This window comes from Pithys albifrons, chromosome 29 (assembly GCF_047495875.1).
Source record: "Pithys albifrons albifrons isolate INPA30051 chromosome 29, PitAlb_v1, whole genome shotgun sequence".
NCBI lineage: Eukaryota > Metazoa > Chordata > Aves > Passeriformes > Thamnophilidae > Pithys > Pithys albifrons.
Genome location: NC_092486.1, coordinates 3,126,660 through 3,151,543, shown reverse-complemented (window position 1 = coordinate 3,151,543; position 24,884 = coordinate 3,126,660). Strand labels below are relative to the sequence as shown.

Here is a 24,884-nt window from a genome sequence, read left to right as displayed (position 1 = left end):
ATGGGCTGCCCAGAGAGGGGGTGGATTCCCCATCCCTGGAGGGTTTGAACCTGAGCTTGGCCGTGGCACTGAGTGCCATGATCTGGTAAAGGGACTGGAGTTGGACCAAGGATTGGACTTGATGATCTGGGAGGGCTTTTCCAACCCAATCCATTCTGGGATTCTGTGGATGTGGCACTGAGGGAGAATCCACCAGGTCTTGATCCAACCCCACTGTGATCACCAGCCCAGGGCACAGAGGGCACAGAGTGCCCTGGGCTGGTGATCACAGTGGGGTTGGATCAAGGGTTGGACTGGATGATCTCGAAGGGCTTTTCCAACCCAATCCATTCTGTGATTCTTTGATTCTTTGATTCCACCTTGGCCTGTGTTCCCCTCAGCTCTGCTGCTCCCCTTGCCAGGAGCCACATCCAGGAGCTGCTGAGCTGCTCCTCTCCAGCCTGGACACAAAATCCTGGGCAAAGCCAACACTCCAAGCTCGGTTATGAAACCTCTTTCTCTCAGGCTCAGCAAACTCAGGGCCTGCCCAGAGACAGCAAAGGGAGAGGGATTGGTTTTGAGCCCTCACAAAAGGATTCCTGGCTCAGAAAGTTTGCACAGGAGCCTCAGTGGCTTTTGTTTCCACCCTCTGAACCAAACACTTCCCCAGGCTCCCGATCCGAGGGCAAAACCCGACCCAAAGCTCCCAGTTTGGCTTCCACCAAAGTTCCCAAACCTCCCCCAGTTCCCAAAGCCACAGATTCCTTCTGCAGGAGCCCTGAGGATGCTCAGGAATCAAGGCAGGGAGAAGATGCCATTCCTGGAAACCCGAGGGCAGCTCCACAGGCTGCAGGAGGTGACTCAGCAGCTCCTGGAGTTGGAATTTCTCTGTCTGACTGGTCAACATTTATTGCCCTCCTGCTTTAAGACTCCCCAGGAGCCACTCAAAGTGCTCTTTGCCTCCTTAAGCCTGACCTATCCCCCTGCCCCTTAAATGCTAAATATATTTATAACATAATTTTTCATTTAAAATAGAGCTCCAGGTTTTCTTGGCTTCCAAACATCAAAAACTGAGGCTGAAACTTGGGCAATAAATTGATTTTTTTCCTCCAGGATTTCTTGGCTTCCAAACATCAAGAATTGAGGCTGAAACTTGGGCAATAAATTGATTTTTTTTTTCCAGGATCTCTTGGCTTCCAAACATCAAGAATTGAGGCTAAAACTTCAACAATAAATTGATTTATCTCTTCAGTTGAGAACATAACCCAAAATCTTCACCCATGGACTTTGTTCATCCCACAGGCACCTTCTCTCCTCCATTTAAACCTCCACTCACTTCCAACTTCAGCCTCAGCCACCGAGTTGTTTCCCATGAAAATGTCTCTTTTCCAGGCTGGGTGGAATCTGTTTGGGTTTCAACATCTGGAGCTGAGTCTGTCCCAGCTGTTGAACAAACAGGAGATGCTGCAGGACAGGGGTGACCTGGGGACAGGAGCTCGTTCTGTCCTGGGGACAGGAGCAAGTTCTGACCTGGGGACAGGAGCAGGTTCTGACCTGGGGACAGGAGCAGGTTCTGGTCTGGGGACAGGAGCAGGTTCTGTCCTGAGGACAGGCACAGGTTCTGGCCTGAGGACAGGAGGAGGTTCTGGCCTGGGGACAGGAGCAGGTTCTGCCCTGGGGACAGGAGCTTGTTCTGTCCTGGGGACAGGAGGTCGTTCTGACCTGGGGCTGAGAGGCACAAAAGGGACCAATTCAGGATTCACAATCCAGGGGCAAAGTCAGGGCAGATCAGGGAGGAGAAAAGGGGACAATGGGAAAGGTTTCAGTGGAGCCTTCTCAGTGCCAGGGCAAAGGGGGGGAGCAGGACAGGGAAAAGAAAGGCTGGGACATGGAAAGGAAATGCTGGGACATGGAAAAGAAACGTTGGGACACCAACAAGGAGCAAAACAGGAGCTCTGAAACCTGGAGGGTCCTTGGGAGCAAAGCAGGAGCTCTGGATCCTGGAGAACCTTTGGGGGCAAAGCAGGAGCTCTGAACTCTGAAGAGGCTTTGGGAGCAAAGCAGGAGCTCTGAACTCTGGAGAGGCTTTGGGAGCAAAGCAGGAGCTCTGAACTCTGGAGAGGCTTTGGGGGCAAAGCAGGAGCTCTGAACTCTGGAGAACCTTTGGGGGCAAAGCAGGAGCTCTGAAACTTTGAGAGGCTTTGGGAGCAAAGCAGGAGCTCTGAACTCTGGAGAACCTTTGGGAAGGGTGGGAGGGAGGCTCAGGCTGTGCAGGGTCCTGCTCTGCCCTGGGAACATCTCAGGGGCTTGTGATGGGCAGAGCTTTGACTTTCCCTGTTTCCTTCAACTTGAAAGACACTCTGGGTGAGACAAAGCTGGACAAATTCATGGCCTGACCACCACAGACAGAAGAAGATCAGAATCACAGAGTCAATTAGATTGGAAAAGACCTCCAAGGTCATCAAATCCAACCTTTGACCAATCACCACCTTGTGCACTAAACGATCCTACCCTGGCCCTGGCAGAAGTCAAATCTTTTAACAGAAAAATGGTCTTTGAGGTTCCTGTCAACCCAACTCAACCCAACCCCACTCAACCCAACCCCACTCAACCCAACTGAACCCAACCCAACTCAACCCAACCCAACTCAACTCAACTCAACTCAACCCAACTGAACCCAACCCAACCCAACCCAACCCCAACTGAACCCAACCCAACTGAACCCAACTCAACTCAACTCAACCCAACCCAACTCAACCCAACTGAACCCAACCCAACTCAACCCAACCCCACTCAACCCAGCTGAACCCAACCCAACCCAACCCAACCCAATTCAACTCAATCCAACCCAACTCAACCCCTCCTGGGTCCTTTCCCACCACTCTGATGTGCCACAAACCACCACAAAGCAACCCCCGAGGGATGCGGGTAGAAATGATCACATTCACTCTGAAATCACAGCCGTGGATTACCCCAAAATGGCCTTAATTAACATTTGTGCGGAGTGAAGAGGTGCTAAAGACCCTTCTGGGCACACAAAGCATCGGAATTCATGTTGCACTCGGGTTTCTTTGAGAGAAATAAACATTTACAGGCGGAGGGGAAAGAAATTCCGTCTGCCTGAAAGAAACGCAGCCTTTGAAACTCTGTTGTCATAACAAACAGGCAAATAAACCTTTTATAGGCCAACATTCCTGAGAGCTGCAGGACACACAGCCCGAGGCTCGTGGTCGTTGTAGCTCCACTGATTTCTCAGGCAAAAAGCTGGAGGGAGAGGGAGATTCCCCTGGTGAGGGGGCACAGAGGTTGGCACTGCCCTTCTTGCCCTCCTTGCACCTCCCAACTGCAGGAGAGCCTTTTTTGGGAAAAAAAATGGATAAAATGGAACCCCAAGATGGTTTGGGTTGGAAGGGACCTTAAAACTCAAGCAGTGCCACCCCCTGCCATGGGCAGAGGGACCTTCCACCAGCCCAGGGTGCTCCAACCTGGCCTTGGGCACTCCCAGGGATGGTTCAACCCACTTTTAACTTGACAGAATCAAAGCTTTGAAGGGAGATTTTTTTTTTAATCCTTCCCATAGACCCAGAAGGGAAATGAAGGCCAGAAATAGCAGCCCAGCCTGGTGTGTTCAGCCAGACCTCCTGTCCCCACTGTCTGGCCAAAGCCCCAGGCTGGGCTCAGGGACCAGAACTATTTGTGAACCTCTAAAAGCTGCAGAAATTCGATATATTTAGAGTAGCTCCTGTTTGAAGCCTGTGTGGGTGCACACGGAGGAAGGAGGTGGACAAATATTTTGTTAAGGATGTTTTTTGGGGGGAATGTGTTAAATCAAATACCTCTGGTGCATTTATTTAAGAAATATATTAGGGTAGGAATTAGTAATGTGGTCTCCAAATTGCTGCACAGCCCAGGAAAGGAGTCACAGGTGGGTCTGGGTAACACCAAGAGACTGAAAGTACTGTGTGAAAAAGCAGGAATGGCATTCCCTGCTCCCAGCTTTGGGAACACACATTAAATCACTGGATTTCTGGCATCCTGCAAGGGCTTAGGAACAGCCCAGGCTTTGGCAGAGGAGGAAGGAACCTGAAGGCACCAACGGAGGAGCAACCACCAGTCCTTCTGCACTGATTTATTCTGCTTTTTGTACCTTTGGCCACAGCACATCAGTGGAGGAAACAGCTCAGGGCGGTCTGAGGGGTCACACTCTGCTCCCTTCCCTCCTGGAACCTTCTCCCTCCCCTTTCTGGGCTCATCTGAGCAGAGACAAGGGGCAAACCCACAGCCAAGAGACCCCAAAGCTCAGCAATCCTGCCCAAAGCAGCAGATTCCACTTGTTTTATTTCCCAAACCTTCAGTTCTGGCAGTTCAGTGGCTGTGTCTGCAGCTCTGACTGTTCCTCCCAAACCAGAGGCAGCAGCACAAAGTTTTGTGTTTAAAACCAACATGGGGAAACTTTTCTTTTCCTCTGAGCTCCCAGGACACCCCTCCCAATATTCCTGCCACATTTGATGTAACATTTCATGCCTGTATTTGATGCCACATTTAATGCCAGTATTTAATGCCACATTTCATGCCTGTATTTAATGTATGTATTTAATGCCATATTTAATGCCTGTTTTTAATGCCACATTTGATGCCACATTTCATGCCTGTATTTGATGCCACGTTTAATGCCACATTTAATGCCATATTTAATGCCACACTTCATGCCTGTATTTAATGCCACATTTAATGCCAGTATTTATGCCACATTTGATGCCACATTTGATGCCTGTATTTAATGCCACCTTTAATGTCTGTATTTAATGCCACATTTCATGCCACATTTCATGCCCGTATTTAATGTATGTATTTAATGCCACATTTCATGCCTGTATTTAATGTATGTATTTAATGCCACCTTTAATGCCTGTATTTAGTGTATGTATTTAATGCCACATTTCATGCCTGTATTTAATGTATGTATTTAATGCCACATTTCATACCTGTATTTCATACCTGTATTTAATGCCACATCTCATGCCTGTATTTAATGCCTGTATTTAATGCCACATTTCATGCCTGTATTTAATGCCACATCTCATGCCTGTATTTAATGCCTGTATTTAATGCCACATTTGATGCCACATTTAATGCCACATTTAATGCCACATCTCATGCCTGTATTTAATGCCACATCTCATGCCTGTATTTAATGCCACATCTCATGCCTGTATTTAATGCCTGTATTTAATGCCACATTTCATGCCTGTATTTAATGCCACATTTGATGCCACATTTCATGCCTGTATTTAATGTATGTATTTTAATGCCACATTTCATGCCTGTATTTGATGCCTGTATTTAATGCCACCTTTAATGCCTGCAGGAGTTACCAGAGGGAATAAAGTGGCCTCTTCCAGGCAGGCACTGCCCCTTCCCAACAGGAGAGGGAATGGAAAGGCTCAGGGATGTGGGAGGGGATGTGACACAACCCCCCAAAAATGAGCTGTGATGGGCCAAGTGATTTACACCTCTTGGTTCTGTCATTTCCCCAGAGTCTCCCCCTCAGCCTCCCTCCCAGTATGACCCAGTCCCAGCCCAGCACCTTCCCCACGGTGACCAGCCCACGCTTTCCTTTCCCCTCCTCTCTCCCAGCACTAATCCCCCATTCCCAGCAATATTTCCCTGCTGTTATCACGGTTTCTTCAGCACTGCTTAGTCAGACTGGGCAGAAATCTCTATTTTTTGTGCAAGCCCACCCCTTCAAACCGTGACTCTGAGTCCTGTTCGCCCCCAAAGCCAACCCTGCTGACCCCCCCGGCACACCAGACAGCTCCAAACTGGTCCCAGTACCCAGGGGAGACACTGGGAGGAAGAAAAGGCAGAATTTTCATGCAATGAACCAACAAGAGTCACCCAGATGGAACCTCTGTGAGCACAGAACACATTTGGCCTCCCTAAATTATTCCAAATATATTAAGCCAAATAGTAATTATATTAAGCTCTATATTAATATAAATGTTATATTAAACACTAATATAAATATTATATTAAACCATATATCGATATCAATATTATATTAATTCCTATATTAATATAAATATTAGATTAAAGCCGTATATAAATATAAATATTATATTATTCACTATATTAATATATTAATCCATATATAAATATAAATATTATATTAACCACTATATTAATATAAATAGTATATTAATCCCTACACAAATATAAATATTATATTATTCACTATATTAATATAAATATTATATTAATTCCTATATTAATATAAATATTATATTAAAGCCATATATAAATATTATATGATATTATATTATTCACTATATTAATGTAAATATTAATCCCTATACAAATATAAATATTATATTAAACCATATATTGATATCAATATTATATTAAACCATATATTGATATCAATATTATATTAATTCCTATATTAATATAAATATTATATTAAAGCCATATATAAATATAACTGTTATATTATTCACTATATTAATATAAATATTAATCCCTATACAAATATAAATATTATATTAACATATAGATTAAGATAAATATTATATTAAACCACATATTGATATAAATATTGTATTAGCCACTATATTAATATAAATAGTATATTAATCCCTATATAAATATAAATATTATATTAATCACTATATTAATATTATAGTATTCACTATATTAATATAAATATTAATCCCTATATAAATATTATATTAAACCACATATTGATATAAATATTATATTAATCACTATATTAATATAAATATTATATTAACCACTATATTAATATTATATTATTCACTATATTAATATAAATATTAATCACTATATAATATAAATATTATATTAATCCCTATATTAATATAAATATTATCTTAATCCCTATATTAATATAGATATTATATTAAGCCATATATTAATTCCAACTATATTAAATTTTCAGTTCTGATTGTGGAGCTGCAGGAATTTATTATGATTTCTTTATTATTTGTCCTTATTCTCAAGCTATAAAACCCCTTCAAAATTCTTATTATATATAATATCCTTAATATATATTATATATATAATATCCTTAATAAATATTATATATATATTATATATATAATATCCTTAATAAATATTATATATATTATCCTTACTATATATCATAGATATAATATCCTTAATATGTATAATATATATAATATCCTTAATATATATAATATCCTTAATTAATATAGTTTATAGAATATCCTGAACAGCTGAACCTGGAATTTGAATTTTGCACCTTCAGCCCAGCATCCTTAATATATATAAAATCCTTGATATATATTATATATATATCCTTTATATATATAATACAAATATAATATCCTTAATATATATAATATAATATATATCCTTAATATATATAATATATATAATATCCTTAATATATATAATATCCTTGATATATATATATAATATATAATATCCTTAATAAATATAATATATATAATATCCTTAATATATATAATATCCTTGATATATATATAATATATAATACGTAATATCTTTAATAAATATAATATATATAATATCCTTAATATATATAATATCTATAATATCCTTGATATATAATATATATAATATATAATATCCTTAATAAATATAATATATATAATATATACAATATCCTTGATATATATATATGTAATAGCCTTAATATATAATATATATATAATATATATAATATCCTTGATATATATATATAATATATAATATATAATATCCCTGATATATATAATACCCTGAACAGCTGCACCTGGACACTGAATTTGGCCCCTTCAGCCCCACCAGGAGCGCAGAGTTTGCTTTGCTGGGATCAATAAGTGCCACATTTCCCAGCCCTGTCCCCGGCGGGTTCTGCCCCAGCAGCTCAGGGATTTTCCGTGTGTTTTGAGGTGTGTTTACCTCGATCTGGTTGATCAGGGAGTTGTCGAACTTGAAGCCAGGGATTCTCTTCTCACTGCACAGCACTCCCACGTCCTCGCTGTGCTTGCAGTCGGTGACCCCCCAGCCGTTGGAGCCACAGGATGCCAGGGAGGGCTCCTTGCCCGTGCAGTGCACATTGTCCAGCCAGATCTTCCCTGGAGGGCAAAGAAAACGGAGCTGAGACTCACCCAGAGGGGGATCTGGGCTGGACTGAAAGCAAGGGAAGCTGCTGGGCTTTGACTGTGTCCCAGTTCAGCAAGTTTGTCCCAGTTTGTCCCAGTGTGGGGGTGCCCAAAGCTGGGCATTCCAAACCCTCTGGGCCATTGCCCAGCAACTGTTCCCAAGGGCCCATTGGCAGCAGCTGCCCAGGGCACAGCTGAGCCCTCAGGCTGGGAGCTGGCTGGGAAAGAAGCCTGGCAGAGGAGCTGGGAGAACTGCCCTGCAGGGACTCCTTGGCACCTCCACACCCACCTGAGGGCTCAGCTCTGCTCAGGGGCCAGCAACGAGTCCAAAATCCCCCCTGAGTGCCAGAGTCAGATCCCCCAGGGTGGAACTCCCTGCCCTGGGGGAGGCACTGGGGGCTCCCACCCAAACCTCAGGGGAGACAATCTTGGCCTTTGGCCACCTCTGGCACCACTCCTGGCATCCAGAGCAGGAGCAGACCCTGCACAGGAGGAGCCCCCAACTCTCCACCAGACTCTGCCATCATCTGCACCAACAGCTTTGTCCCCTCCTTTGCCTTTGGCCTCGGGGGAACCACGTGGGGCTCAGCACAGGGGCCACCAAACCCCCCTGTGTTTGTGCCCCAGGGGGCTGGGTTAGACTGCTGGGTTTGGGGGTTAAACCCAATTGCTCTTTGTGCCACTGCATTGATTGCAATATTGGTATTAAACTGTAACTCTGATTTATAATCTCTCTTGTGGTGGGTTCATTTCTCCTGCAGGTTTTACCTTTAAACCAGCACAGACTGTCACTAAAATAAACCTGGTAAAGGAGACAAGGAACTGCCCCCACTACTCAGAGGGAAGGGCTCTGCCCCAAAGCTTTGCCCTTCCTCATCCTCATGGGAATACCCACCCTCAGTCCTGCCCACTGAGGGCACTGAGACCTGCTCTGGTGACAACCCTGGGCACACAATGTCCCCAAAGTGCCCTGATTGGCTGATCAGCCTCTAATCACTCACCAAACCTCCCTCCATCATTCCTCATCAAATCCTCATTAAACCTCCTGGAGGAGCAGCTCAGGCTTTGCTGAAATGCTTCAACTTCTTAAAAGCAAATTTTTGCACGTCTTTAACAACCCCCTGTTGATTGGAACCTGCTCTTAGTTGGGTGCTCTTTGAAAACCAAATGCCAGCTCCAGTTTCCAGCCTGTAATTACCATTTTCCCTCCAGCAAAAAGTGTGTCTGTGCACATAAATATTATTTAAAAAAAACCCCAGGTCCTTCAGAACTCCCTTCTGAAATGAACAGACAAAACCCACCTGGTGTCACCTCCAAAAATCAACTCAAGAGCAAAAAAAAACCCCAACAGAACCTTTGAGAATCATCTTCTCCAAGTGCCTATTTTCCCCCTTGGAAATGTGCTGGGGACAGGAAATTTGCTCCCTAAAGCACAAGGAACAACAATTCCCATATTTTAGGGTAGCAAATGCTCTTCTAGCCTGGAATGGAGGATCTCAGGGGCCTTTTCCAACCTCAACAGTTCCAAAGTAACACATCCTTGGGATGGAAGTGCTGCCTGATCCTTGGAGCCACCAGGATGTTCTGCAGCCCTTCATTCCAACATCTCCCCGTGTTCCCAAAAAAAGGAACACAAAGAGCCCCCCCAGAACCTGGACCTACCATTGGATGCTCCAGGATTTCCCCAGAGCCACCCTGGGATTCAGGGAATGCTCATTCCCACTAAACTGGTTTCTTTTCAGATGTCGTGGCCTCTCCCTCACTTGGAAACCTCCTGCTCTGCTCCAAGAGCCAAAAGCCACAGTTTGGGAGAACTTTCCAGGCTTCCCATGTCAGTCAGTCCCTGCTAAGGGCTGTTTGCTCTTTTATGGGGAAATTTGGAGGTGTGAGGACTATAAAGTGCTTAAAGGAGAGCCAAGTTCAGGCCAGCTGCAGAGGGAATGCCCATCTGTGGGATACACCACAGTGCCAGGCTCCAGGGGGGGCAGGAAAAGTCCTCTGGAGGTCAAGGCTGAGCTGCCAACACAGCAACCCCCAGGAGATCTGGAGGGTCATCTGCTCTTACAGAGATCTCTGTGTCAGTTCAGAGCTTTTCTCTCTCAAACTCTTTAAAAATCCCTTCTGGGAATGGGGAGAATTCGCTGCTGTCACACACAAATATTCCCCTTCCAAAGTCTCTGTTCAGCACATTTTTGGGAATGAGGTGCAATTTTCCACATATCCATCCTGGGTGGGTGCCAAGAGTGTGGACAAGGAGGGGCAGGACAAAGGGAATGGCTTCCCACTGCCAGAGGGCAGGGATAGGTGGGATATTGGGAAGGAATTCCTCCCTGTGAAGGTGGGCAGGCCCTGGAATGGATTTCCCAGAGGATTTCCCATCCCTGGAGGTGTCCAAGGCCAACTTGGAACTGCAGTGACAGGACAAGGGGGATGGGTTCAAACAGAAAGAGGGGAAATTTAGGTTGGATATTGGGAAGAAATCCTTGTGAGGATAGGGAGGGGCTGGGATGGAATTCCCAGAGGATTTCTCAGAGGATGCCCCATCCCTGGGAGTGTCCAAGGCCAGGCTGGAGGCCCCTGGGACAGTGGGAGGTGTCCCTGCCCATGACAGGGGTGGCACTGGATGATCTTGAAAGTCTCTTCCAACCCAAACCATTCCATGATTCCATGTGCTGGTTTAGATGGGATATTGGGGAGAAATTCTTCCCTGGGAGGGTGGGGAGGGATGGGATGGAATTCCCAGACAAGCTGTGGCTGCTCCATCCCTGGGAGTGTCCAAGGCCAGGCTGGAGCACCCTGGGACAGTGGGAGGTGTCCCTGGGACAGTGGGAGGTGTCCCTGCCCAGGGCAGGGGTGGCACTGGGTGACCTTCAAGGTCCCTCCATCCCAGCCCATTCCAGGGCTCCTGCCCATCCCTGGCAGCTCCAGCTCCGTCCCACCAGCAGCTCTGGGGGTCTCAGCCCCTCCTCGGCTCCAGCCCAGAGGCAGCTGAAAGACTTGGGGTTCAACTGGCACTGGGATGGATTTCAACTGGCAGGGACTGGGGTGAGGTGGGATATTGGGAAGGGATTGTTGGCTGGGAGGGTGTTGAGGTGCTGGGATGGGAGTCCCAGAGAAGCTGTGGCTGCCCCATCCCTGGGAGTGTCCAAGGCCAGGCTGGAACAACTGGGATAGTGGGAGGTGTCCCTGGGACAGTTGGAGGTGTTTCTGGGACAGTGAGAGGTGTCCATGGGATAGTGGGAGATGTCCCTGGAACAGTGGGAGGTGTCCCTGGGACAGTGGGAGATGTCCCTGGGACAGTGGGAGGTGTCCCTGGGACAGAGGGAGATGTCCCTGGGACAGTGGGAGGTGTCCCTGGGACAGTGGGAGATGTCCCTGGGACAGTGGGAGGTGTCCCTGGGACAGTGGGAGATGTCCCTGGGACAGTGGGAGGTGTCCCTGAGACAGTGGGAGATGTCCCTGGGGCAGTGGAAGGTGTCCCTGGGATAGTGGGAGATGTCCCTGGAACAGTGGGAGATGTCCCTGGGACAGTGGGAGGTGTCCCTGGAACAGTGGGAGGTGTCCCTGGGACAGTCGAAGGTGTCCCTGGAACAGTGGGAGATGTCCCTGGGACAGTGGGAGATGTCCCTGCCCAGGGCAGGAGATGGGACAGGATGGGATTTAAGGAGACCACAAAGAACCACCCCAACACCTCCCATCAGATGGACACCCCACGGCTCAGTGGGAGTTCAGAGACCACCCCAGCAGCTCAGGACCCCCCTTACCTTCTCCCTTGCCATACTTGGCACTGGGCAGCCAGGACAGGGCCTCCACATAGCCCAGCTCCCTGCACACCACGTGGGCAGCGTGGATGGAGAAGTCGTCGTCGCACACGGTGCCCCACTCGCCGCCGTAGAAAACCTCCACCCTGCCCTCGTTGTGCTTCCTCTTCTGCCCTGCCAACCTCAGCTGGATCTTGGGCACGTCGGCTGCTCTCTGGGGGGGCTGGTAGGGCTGGGCAGGGGGCTCAGGGTACCCGTAGGGCCAGTGCTCGTACTGGGCGAGGCTCAGCGGGGTGAGGAGCAGCAGCAGCAGGCAGGGGTGGGGAGGGAGTGCCCAGAATGTGCCCATTGTGGGTGCCCACCAGTCTCAGAGCCCGATCCTCGGCTGCCAGGCAGTGCAGGGGGGGCTGGGGTGCCTGTTCTGGGAGGAGAGAACAGTCTGAGCGAGGCTTGGTCGTGATACAAACTCCACATCTTTGGCAATTAGGGGAGGGATCATGTCTAGCTCTGACTGTGAATTATTTCTTGTTAGGTGGACAAAGCGGAAAAAAACCCCACCCCAAACCCACCCCATTAAACCCATTTGTAGGTTTATGTCAACCTGCCAAGCAGGTTCAGCTGAAAAATCCATTTTCCCAGGATAAAACTGTAGAGGTTGCAAGAGCCAGCAATTGATTTTCCTGTTCCCTGCAAGTCCCAGTGGCTGCAGCAAGTTACAAAAACCTTGTTTCAAATCCTACAGGTCAGGACTGAACCGTTTTTCTCCTTCAAGAAAGAAGCCAAACCCACCACTTAAAACAGTGGAAAACCAGAAGGGGAAGGAAATCTAATATGGATGGCAGGGAGGGATTTAGAGTGAAGTCTGTTTTCCCACTACAACAAAAGGGTTATTTCTGTTCCTGCACAGTTTCACTTGTAGAAAATCAACATGTTACAGGACACAGACACTTGGCAGAAGTCTTGGATAACCCCATGGAACAGTGGAGAATGAATCCAGGTTTTGGTTGCTAAGTCTGGAGAGGGACTTGTTGTCATCCAAGTGCTCCATCCTTAAATGAGCCCAATCATTTAAGGGAGGAAGAGGCAACTTCTTGACTCATGGGAGGAATTCCATCTAGACCCAGTGCAGAGTTTAAATCCTGCTCTTTCCCTGCCTGCTTCCCACTGGTGTCCTCCATCCAGGCACGTGGAATGTTTGAGGAGCACTTTGGGGGATGAAGATCTCAGGTTTTGAATCCTGCTCTTTCCCTGCCTCTTCCCACTGGTGTCCTCCATCCAGGCACATGGAATGGTCAAGGAGCACATGTAGGGGATGAGGATCCCAGGGTTTAAATCCTGCTCTTTCCCTGGCATGTCCTCCCCAGGCTCCATCCAGGCACATGGAATGGTCAAGGAGCACATCCAGGCACATGGAATGGTCAAGGAGCACCTGTAGGGGATGAGGATCCCAGAGTTTAAATCCTGCTCTTTCCCTGCCTGCTTCCCACTGGTGTCCTCCATCCAGGCACGTGGAATGCTTGAGGAGCACATCCAGGCACATGGAGTGGTCAGGGAGCACATCCAGGCACATGGAGTGGTCAAGGAGCACATCCAGGCACATGGAGTGGTCAGGGAGCACATCCTGGCACATGGAGTGGTCAAGGAGCACATCCAGGCACATGGAGTGGTCAAGGAGCACATCCAGAGACATGGAGTGGTCAAGGAGCACATCCAGGGACATGGAGTGGTCAAGGAGCACATCCAGGCACATGGAGTGGTCAAGGAGCACATCCAGGCACATGGAATGGTCAAGGAGCACATCCAGGCACATGGAGTGGTCAGGGAGCACACCCAGGCACATGGAGTGGTCAAGGAGCACATCCAGGCACATGGAGTGGTCAGGGAGCACATCCAGGCACATGGAGTGGTCAGGGAGCACATCCAGGCACATGGAGTGGTCAGGGAGCACATCCAGGCACATGGAGTGGTCAAGGAGCACATCCAGGCACATGGAGTGGTCAAGGAGCACACGTGGGGGGTGAACATCCCATAGTTTCCAAATGAAGCAATGCCAGAGCACAGTGGGAAAAACCTCCCCAGCCTTTTAAAGCTCCATTATTTCCTGGCAGCCACCAAAGGGGAGGGAGAAGGGGGAGAGACTTGGCTCCAACCCCAGATGTCTAGAAACTAAAACCCACTGGAATTCTTGCTGGGTCTGAGCTATCCCTAAAAAAACCACCAGGAAGTCACAACCTCACCCAGAGACACAGCAAAATGCATCAACAGCCTTTGGAGCTGCAGGATGAGGAGGTGGGTCAGAAATCCCAGGCAAGCAGCCCAGAATTCCAGAGACATTAGTCCAAAGCTCAGCTCCAACACTGCCCTCAGCCAGGGCACTGCCAGGGCACTGCCAGGGCTGGCCTCAGTTTCCCTGAGTGTTAAATAGGGCTGGAATGTTTGGAAAACTGGGAATGAAAAGGTTTTGCCCAAGGAATAAATACATTAAATAGCAGCAGGTGGGGTAAAATTCCAGCACTGGGTGTCAGGAAAAGCAAGAGGAGATTTTACAATCAGGGGGGGAGGGAAAATGCAGCAAAAAATTCTTGGAAAAGAAACATTTGGTTCTGAGGAGCTGATTTTTTTTTGGTGAGAGAGAGGAATCAAATCGAGTCCTGCCCCAGGTCACAGGAAGGAAACACAACTGATATTCCCTCCAGCAGCAAAGAGGGGGGATTTTCCAAAGGAAATGCAGCTGGCAGGGCAGGATCCCTGGGTAGGATAACAGTGTCCAGTCCCATCACACAGCCCTGACTTCCACTGGCTCCACTACAAACCTCTCCCAGTGGCTTTTTCATGGCTACAAGATGGGGATAAACACACAGGGCAGAGCAACTGGCCCGGATGGATCAAACCCTCCAGTGATCCCCTCAGAGCAGGACACATGGTCCTTATAAAGCACCAAAGGGGAGGTTGTGCAGCTTCACATCCACAAGCTCCTCAGGCAAACCTGGCTCTCAGTTTTCCCTCTTCAAACATCTGTTTTGATCTCCTTCATTTGCTGGGGCTGTTGGTCCTTTCAACTGCACAAACAGCGTTTTTAACAGCACTGATCCCAAACTGAGCTGAGCTGCAACAAAACTCTGGCCAAGAACTAAGAGGAGGAGGAGCAGCTTTGGCTGCAAACTCATGCTTGGGTTCCTAAAGAAGTCATTAAAGCTTTCCCAGGGTTGTCCCACATGGAGCTGCTCTGTTTGGATATATTTGTGTTTATATTTCTGGGGCCTGGATGGTGCTGCAGCCACAGGAAGGATATTTGGGAAGGAAAAGGGCAGATAATGTGGTGAGTGACCTCCCAGCCAAGGCTCTCAGAGATAAGGTGATGGTCTCATCAACACAACCTGCCAAATTCCCCTCTGGCTTTGGGTTTTAGTTGGTTTATGAGCCTCCAGAAAGCTCCACATGAACTAAACCAGAATATTTTACAGGAGGAAAGGCTGAAGAAACAGCCCAAACCCAGCAGGTTTCCCCCAGCCCTCGTGCCAAGGCAAACAGTGCCCAGTGTCAGCCCTGGCTGGGGGGGTCCCTCCTGGGCAGAGGCCAAGGAGCAGCTCCAGAGCTGGGAATTCCCACTTCCCAGGGCTCCTGCTATTCCAAGCAAAGCTCTGGAGTCATTTCCCTCCAGGGTTTGAGCCAAAAGACATAAAGATTTGGGGAACCCATTGAGGGAAGGCTGAGGTGGGTCCCAGCTGGGAGCTGTGCCCTCTGGAGTGGGAATTCTTGGAGCAGACAGGGCACTGCCACCTGCCAGAGCCTTTCCAGAAGTCCCAGCACTGGGAGACCTCGTGGTGCAGGAGCAGCTGGAAGGGAGGGGAAGGTCAGAACAGACTTGCAGGTTGGTTTAATTGATACCAAGATTAGTCAGGGAGACACTAATTGAGATTATGGTGGTGATTGGAGGTGTAATTTGTGCTCTTTGCTGAGTCAGACTCCAAAAGGGAACTGCAGGAGGGTTTGCTTTTGTTCCCCAAAAGCTTCAGGAATCACAGAAGGGCCCCCAAGGACCAAGAAGTCCAAGTCTAAAAACCAAGTCCATGAGTAAAACCCCTCTCATTTATTACAGAACTGCAGAAATCCTGGGGAGGGAGGACAACACTCCCTGCTCCACAGAGGGAAGTCTGAGCAGCCAGCAGGAATTCCAAGGGGCCTGCAGGAATGAACACATTCCCAAGGGGCCTGCAGGGATGGACACATTCCCAAGCCTCCAGCAGGGAACATGACTCAGGTCACACAGGGAGCAGGAGGGACTCCTCCAGGGGAAGGCACTGCCCAACCACTCCCAGAGCCCAGTCCAGCTCCAAAAGGGCATCTTGGAGGGATTATCCACAGGATTAGGAATTCTCCATAGGATCAGAGCAGCAGCAACTCTTGAGGAGACAACCCAGCAACCATGGAGAGCTTTTCCTTCAGGCAGTGCCACCATCAGCTCCCAAAAAGCTCCTGCCCAGCAGACCAAGCCCTCCCAGTGTCTGCAGAGCCAAATCCTTCCACTTACAGAATCATAGAATGGATTGGGTTGGAAAAGACCTCTGAGATCAGCAAGTTCAACCCTTGATCCAACCCCACTGTGATCACCAGCCCAGGGCACTCTGTGCCCTGGGCTGGTGATCACAGTAGGGTTGGATCAAGACATGGTGGATTCTCCCTCAGTGTCACATCCACAGAATCACAGAATAGATTGGGTTGGAAAAGCCCTCTGAGATCATCAAGTCCAACCCTTGGTCCAACTCCAGTCCCTTTACCAGATCATGGCACTCAGTGCCACGGCCAAGCTCAGGTTCAAACCCTCCAGGGATGGGGAATCCACCCCCTCTCTGGGCAGCCCATTCCAATCCCTGAGCACTCTCTCTGCAAAGAATTTCTTTCTGCTCTCCAACTTCAATTTCCCCTGGCAGAGCTTGAGCCCATCGTGCCCCCTTGTCCTATTGCTGAGTGCCTGGGAGAAGAGACCAACCCCCAGCTGGCCACAACTTCCCTTCAGGCAGTTCCAGACAGTGCTGAGGTCACCTCTGAGCCTCCTCTTCTCCCACAGCTCCTGTTTGTGGAGGCGCTTCAGAGAAGCTGCTCAGCCTCAGGAAAAGCTGAATCCAGAGGAATTTGGACACAGGAGTGTCTTGGTGTTTCTTCAGGAGCCCAGCAGTGTCCAGGGGAGCATCCCAAGGATGGCACCTCAGGACTGCATAGTGGGTACAACTGGCAGCTCTGGCATGGAAGAGGCTTGAGCATCTCCTGGTTGTGGCCTCCCCATCCCTGGAAGTGTCCAGGGCCATGTTGGAAGGACTTGGAGCCACCTGGACTGGTGGGAGATGTCCCTGCCCATGGCAAGAGGTGGCAGATGAGCTTTAAGATCCCTCTCATCCCAAAGTTCCATGATCCAAACCATCCTGCCCAGTTTCCTCTGGGATCCCAGAGCAGAATTAACCCAGGCCTGGTCTGGGGGATTGAGAAAACAAGAAAACAAGATTTCCCAGCATTTCTTTCTCTCCACAGCCCAACAGCCACACCAATCCTGGCTTTGTTCTTTCCCCCTCAGCTCCAAGATCTTTTACAGCACCAGAGTCAGAGAAAACAGTCACAGCTTCAGCCACAGACTCACTGGGAGCTCTTGAAGAAGGGCAGGGACAGTGTCAGGCACACACTCATTTAGGGGGCAGCAGATAAGCCACAATAGCAACACTGAACATGGAAAATATTCAAGCAAAGCCACTGCTGGGTGAGCAAGATCTGAGCACATTCTTTGCCCAGCCCTCAAACTGCACATGCTGAACTCCCTGAGAACAAATCCAGGCTTTAATTTGCAGGAGAGGTTTGGTTTGGGCTGGATTTCCCCTTTATTGGAGGGCTCATTCCTCCCCTCACACCCTCTAATAACCTCCAGACTTATTAATGACGTAATTTTATGTATTTTGGTCTCTCCATTCAAAGGAATCCAAGACAGAGCATTAAAAACCTATTGAATGAAGTCAGTGGAGAAGCCAGGAAATACTCCAGGTCTCCTGGCTCTCCATCCTGTACTTCAGGCTGTGAGATGAGACTCCAGCACCACATTCCCATGGAATTTAAGGCTTTGGGGAATGTTCCTGACAGCTGCTGACTCAGCCCTTTGCACACTCCAGTCTTGGGTCTCGCAGGGAACACACAGAGCCTGACAAGGACACAACAGGATCATTTCCAAACAGATTCATCCCAATCCTGGAATGGTTTGGGTTGGAAGGGACTTTAAATCCATCCCCTGAGACAGTGGGAGGTGTCCCTGGGACAGTGGGAGGTGACCCTGGGACAGTGGGAGGTGTCCCTGGGATAGTGGGAGGTGTCCCTGCCCAGGGCAGGGGTGGCACTGGATGGATTTTAAGGTCCCTTCCAGCCCAAACCATTCCATGATTCCATGTGCTGGTTTAGATGGGATATTGGGAAGAAATTCTTCCCTGGGAGGGTGGGGAGGGCCTGGGATGGAATTCCCAGAAAACCTGTGGCTGCTCCAGCCCTGGGAGTGTCCAAGGCCAGGCTGGAGCCCCCTGGGACAGTGGGAGGTGTCCCTGGGACAGTGGGAGGTGTCCCTGCCCAGGGCAGGGGTGGCACTGGGTGACCTTCAAGGTCCCTCCATCCCAGCCCATTCCAGGGCTCCTGCCCATCCCTGGCAGCTCCAGCTCCGTCCCACCAGCAGCTCTGGGGGTCTCAGCCCCTCCTCAGCTCCAGCCCAGAGGCAGCTGAAAGACTTGGGGTTCAACTGGCACTGGGATGGATTTCAACTGGCAGGGACTGGGGTGAGGTGGGATATTGGGAAGGGATTGTTGGCTGGGAGGGTGGGGAGGGATGGGATGGGATTCCAGAGAAGACCTGAGAGCCCCTTCCAGGTCCTAAAGGGGCTCCAGGAGCTGGAGAGGGACTGGGGACAAGGGATGGAGGGACAGGACACAGGGAATGGCTCCTACTGCAAAACTGACCAGTTGGATACTGGGAAGGAATTCCTGGCTGGGAGGGTGGGGAGGGGCTGGGATGGAATTCCCAGAGAGACCTGAGAGCCCCTTGCAGGGCCTGAAGGGACTCCAAGAGCTGGAGAGGGACTTGGAACAAAGGATGGAGGGACAGGACACAGGGAATGGCTCCTACTGGCAGAGGGCAGGGATGGGGGGGATATTGGGAAGGAATTCCTGGCTGTGAGGGTGGGGATGGATGGGATGGAATTCCCAGAGACACTGTGGCTGCTCCATCCCTGGGAGTGCCCAAGGCCAGGCTGGAGCACCCTGGGTCAGTGGGAGTTGACCCTGGGACAGTGGGAGGTGTCCCTGGGACAGTGGGAGGTGTCCCTGGGACTTTGGGGGTGTCCCTGGGACAGTGGGAGGTGACCCTGGGACAGTGGGGGTGACCCTGGGACAGTGGGGGTGTCCCTGGGACAGTGGGAGGTGACCCTGGGACAGTGGGAGGTGTCCCTGGGACAGTGGAGGTGTCCCTGGGACTGTGGGGGTGTCCCTGGGACTGTGGGGGTGTCCCTGGGACAGTGGGAGGTGTCCCTGGGACAGTGGGGGTGTCCCTGGGACAGTGGGAGGTGACCCTGGGACAGTGGGAGGTGACCCTGGGACAGTGGGGGTGTCCCTGGGACAGTGGGGGTGACCCTGGGACAGTGGGGGTGTCCCTGGGACAGTGGGAGGTGACCCTGGGACAGTGGGGGTGTCCCTGGGACTGTGGGGGTGTCCCTGGGACAGTGAGGGTGTCCCTGCCCAGGGCAGGGTGGGATGAGATGCCCCTTTGAGGTCCCTTCCACCCCAAATCATTGTGAGATTCCACAACTCCCAAATACACTTCCAAGAGAATTAAACAGAAAAAGTGATTTTTCTGCTCCTAGAGGGATAAATTCCTCACTTAAAATGCAATTTATGGTGACCAAGCAATTTCTGCTCAGCACAACCAGAGTGGGAATTATATATAAAATATGTAATACAATTATAAATATATAAAGATGTAAATGTAAATATATAAATATAATATAGAACCATATAACTATAAAAATATAACATATAAATATATAAATATAAAATAATATATAAGTATAGAAATATAATATAGAAATATAGAAATATGAAATAATAAATAAATATAAAATATAAAATAATATATAAATATAAAATATAAAATTATATATAAATATAAAATATAAAATTATATATAAATATAAAATATAAAATTATATATATATATAAAATACAAAAAATATATGAATATAAAGTAAAAAATAATATAGGAATATATAGGAATCTAAAGGGAAAAATTAATCCCCAAAGATTTATTTTGTGTGTGAGGCAGAACCAAAACTTGGGTTAAATATCCCAAAATTCAGAGATGGAGCTTTCCAGGTGGCCACAAACATCCCCCAGGGAGTGGGAGCTCATCCCTCTGGGTGTTAATTAACCATCCTAATTAATCCCCCAGCGGGACACGGATGGATTCCAAACCAGCTCGTTGTTATTCCTGGGAACCATCGCTTGGAATAACAAACTGTGGATCGGGAGCTTTTCCTGCTGCTCTCGGTGGGTGTTTTTGCAGATGTTCGTAGTAAACAAAGCTCTGCACACACACACGTGGCCCCGGAGCAGCCCGAGAAGGGCACTGCAAACCCACCGCGATGGAAATCGGCCCAAACTCTCCCAAAATCCTCCCAATCCCTGGAATGGCAGCTCTGGTTTTATGGGAATGTCGTGGGATTGCTCGGGAGGAGAAGGAGGGAAAGGTTAAAATAAATGTAAAAAGAAGGAAGGAAGGAACTGGTGAGGCGGCAAAGACCAAGAATTTGGGAGTGAAATATTCCAAAAATCCAGGGCTCATCCCTAGGAATGCATTTTAACTCGGGAAGGGATAGAATTCCCAGCAAAACACGTGGATTATCCATTAAATCACACCACTGAAGGATCTTCTGCTGCATCCCCAAAACTCTCCCCCCTTGGTGGCTTTTCCAAGCTGCTTAAAAACTTCCTGCCCTGAGTTCCCATCCCTGTCCTGAGTTCCCATCCCTGCCCTGAGTTCCCATCCCTGTCCTGAGTTCCCATCCCTGCCCTCCCTTCCCATCCCTGCCCTGAGTTCCCATCCCTGCCCTGAGTTCCCATCCCTGCCCTGAGTTCCCATCCCTGCCCTGCCTTCCCATCCCTGCCCTGAGTTCCCATCCCTGCCCTCCCTTCCCATCCCTGCCCTGAGTTCCCATCCCTGCCCTCCCTTCCCATCCCTGCCCTGAGTTCCCATCCCTGTCCTGAGTTCCCATCCCTGCCCTCCTTTCCCATCCCTGCCCTCCCTTCCCATCCCTGCCCTCCCTTCCATCCCTGCCCTCCCTTCCCATCCCTGCCCTCCCTTCCCATCCCTGCCCTGAGTTCCCATCCCTGCCCTCCCTTCCCATCCCTGCCCTGAGTTCCCATCCCTGCCCTGAGTTCCCATCCCTGCCCTCCCTTCCCATCCCTGCCCTGAGTTCCCATCCCTGCCCTGAGTTCCCATCCCTGCCCTCCCTTCCCATCCCTGCCCTGCCTTCCCACCCCTGCCCTCCCTTCCCATCCCTGCCCTCCCTTCCCATCTCTGCCCTGAGTTCCCATCCCTGCCCTCCCCTCCCATCCCTGCCCTCCCTTCCCATCCCTGCCCTGAGTTCCCATCCCTGCCCTGAGTTCCCATCCCTGCCCTGAGTTCCCATCCCTGCCCTCCCTTCCCATCCCTGCCCTGAGTTCCCATCCCTGCCCTGAGTTCCCATCCCTGCCCTGAGTTCCCATCCCTGCCCTCCCTTCCCATCCCTGCCCTGAGTTCCCATCCCTGAGTTCCCTTCCCACCCCTGCCCTCCCTTCCCATCCCTGCCCTGAGTTCCCATCCCTGCCCTGAGTTCCCATCCCTGCCCTCCCTTCCCATCCCTGCCCTCCCTTCCCATCCCTGCCCTCCCTCCCAGAGCCCACGAAGCTCCCCCTGGGTTTGACTGCAGAGCAGTTTGAAGCCTCACCAACACCTGACTGAAGGATTAAACAAGATTATTAATTAATTAAACCTTTTTTGGGGATGCTCCCCCATCATCCTGCCCTTCTCCCTCCTGCAGCATCAGGGTTGGCTCAGCTCGTGCTTTTATTTCATTTTATGTCTTTTTAAATACTCTTCACCTTCCCAGTAAGGAAATTCCAGCCCTGGGGGTGGTTGAAATTGGAGGAAAATCGATGAGGAGGAAACCCCAGAGGTGTTTTTTTTTCCCAGCCTGTGCTCAGGAGGAGTTTGAAAGCACCACAATGTCATCCCTGAGAGATGAGAAACAGTTTTCCTGCTGCACTCCCGGGTTTCTAAACTCTCTTTAGATCTTTTCATCTACCCAGAGAACATCTGGTTAATTAAACAATAGGAATCCAGCTGAAAGAAAACAGAGTTTTTAGGGAGGAATCAGAGCCCAGGCTGGGCTGGATTAAACATCCCCCAGTTCTGCCGTGCAGTTTTCCAGGTGGATCCCGCTCCAAATCCCGGAGTTATCCCAAAACTTCCTGTTTTAAAACAGCTTTGAAGAGTTCCTGTAGCCCCAGAGCTGCTTTACAGAGGGCTGGGAATCCCCAAAGCAATGACAGCAGAAGAGTTTTCCTTAATTAAGGACATATTTCTCACCTTCTGCCAATGGGAAACATCTGCACTGCTGCTTTATTTTTTTATTTTTTCTGGGAAAGAGCAGAGTTATTGAGAGAGGAGGATTCAAAGTGGTTGTGCAGTTTAACATTTACACAATGGGGATGGCATGTGGTGAGTCTGTCCTAAATTCAGCAGATTTGGGCAAAATTAGAACCTGGGCTGAGCTTTTCTGTTCTAAATTAATGAGATTTGGGCAATATCAGAGCCTGGGCTGAGCTTTCCTGTCCTAAATTCAGCAGATTTGGGCAATATCAGAGCCTGGGCTGAGCTTTTCTGTCCTAAATTCAGCAAATTTGGGCAATATCAGAGCCTGAGTTGAGTTTTCTGTCCCAAATTCAGCAGATTTGGGCAATATCAGAGCCTGGGCTGGGCATTTCTATTCCAAATTCAGCAGATTTGGGCAATATCAGAGCCTGGGCTGAGCTTTTCTGTTCCAAATTCAGCAGATTTGGGCAATATCAGAGCCTGGGTTGGGCATTTCTATTCCAAATTCAGCAGATTTGGGCAATATCAGAGCCTGGGCTGAGCTTTCCTGTCCTAAATTCAGCAAATTTGGGCAATATCAGAGCCTGGGTTGGGCTTTTCTGTCCTAAATTCAGCAGATTTGGGCAATATTAGAACCTGAGTTGAGTTTTCTGTCCTAAATTCAGCAGATTTGGGCAATATCAGACCCTGGGCTGAGCTTTTCTGTCCTAAATTCAGCAAATTTGGGCAATATCAGAACCTGGGCTGACCTTTTCTGTTCCAAATTCACCAGATTTGGGCAATATCAGAGCCTGGGCTGAGCTTTTCTGTCCTAAATTCAGCAGATTTGGGCAATATCAGAGCCTGGGCTGAGCTTTTCTGTCCCAAATTCAGCAGATTTGGGCAATATCAGAGCCTGGGCTGAGCTTTTCTGTCCCAAATTCAGCAAATTTGGGCAATATCAGAGCCTGGGCTGAGCTTTCCTGTCCTAAATTCAGCAGATTTGGGCAATATCAGAGCCTGGGCTGAGCTTTTCTGTTCCAAATTCAGCAGATTTGGGCAATATCAGAGCCTGGGCTGAGCTTTTCTGTCCTAAATTCAGCAAATTTGGGCAATATCAGAGCCTGGGCTGGGCTTTTCTGTCCTAAATTCAGCAGATTTGGGCAATATTAGAACCTGAGTTGAGTTTTCTGTCCTAAATTCATCAGATTTGGGCAATATCAGAGCCTGGGCTGAGCTTTTCTGTTCCAAATTCAGCAGATTTGGGCAATATCAGAGCCTGGGCTGGGCTTTTCTGTCCTAAATTCAGCAGATTTGGGCAATATCAGAGCTTGGGCTGAGCTTTTCTGTCCTAAATTCAGCAGATTTGGGCAATATCAGACCCTGGGTTGGGCATTTCTGTTCCAAATTCAGCAGATTTGGGCAATATCAGAGCCTGGGCTGAGCTTTCCTGTCCCAAATTCAGCAGATTTGGGCAATATCAGAGCCTGGGCTGAGCTTTTCTGTCCTAAATTCAGCAGATTTGGGCAATATCAGAGCCTGGGTTGGGCATTTCTGTTCCAAATTCAGCAGATTTGGGCAATATTACAGCACATGCACAGGCAGTTTGTAACACGTCTTTTTATTATTTATTTTTTTGTTGGTTTTGTTTCAGCTGAACGTGCAAAGAGGGGGGAAAAAAAAAATCACATCTTTCCAAAGTGCCACAATATCCCAAATCCCAATATCCGAAATCCCAATATCCAAAAATGCCCCAATATCCAAAGTGCCACAAATGCCACAATATCCAAAGTGCCACAATATCCAAAGTGCCACAATATCCGTGCCCACCCCACCAGTGCCAAACCCACTCTCAGGGCACAGGAATTCCAAGGAATATCTTCATTTCCCCCCCCCCCCCAGTCCTTTCCGTGTTTTATAAGACGGAAGAGAAAGAAAAGAGGAAAAGAATGGAAGGAAAACTTCCAGCCCCGGGGAGCGAGAGAGTTTTAGAAATGTTTCAATTCATTAATCAGCGCAGTAATAACTCTGGATTTACCTCGGAATTAGCGGTGGGACAACCTCTGGCTCATCGGATCCTTTCCCGGAGGATTCTGAGCTGGGAAAGGTCCCGCGGCTCGGGAAAAAGGCAGCGAGGAGCGGCCAATTTCAGCGGAGCTGCCGCAGAAACCCCTCCCAAGAGCCAACCCCTCCGGCCGAGCTGGGATCGCCCGCTCTGTAACCCGAGCGGAGCACCGGGACACGGGGAATGGGGAGGGAAAAACCGGGAGAGGCGCGGGGAGGGGTGGGAAGGGCAGAGTTCGAGCAGGGTGATCCCGGAGAATGGATGTGGGGATTATATGGAGGGGTAGGGATGGTGGAGTTATCC

The 24,884-nt window shown here is 48.9% G+C and overlaps 1 protein-coding gene across 1 annotated transcript in view; it reads right to left on the bottom strand.

Moving 5' to 3' along the window:
- LOXL2 (lysyl oxidase like 2) overlaps positions 1-24,632 on the bottom strand; it is a 58,900-nt gene extending 34,268 nt beyond the window's left edge. Inside the window, exons 1-3 of the mRNA XM_071579081.1 lie at positions 24,555-24,632; positions 11,894-12,311; positions 7,927-8,102 (exon numbers count right to left, since the gene is read on the bottom strand). Of these exons, the coding sequence (XP_071435182.1) occupies positions 7,927-8,102; positions 11,894-12,239 (522 nt within the window). The 5' untranslated portion in view covers positions 12,240-12,311; positions 24,555-24,632. The remainder of the gene's footprint in view (positions 1-7,926; positions 8,103-11,893; positions 12,312-24,554) is intronic.
- Between the last annotated feature and the right edge of the window lie 252 nt (positions 24,633-24,884).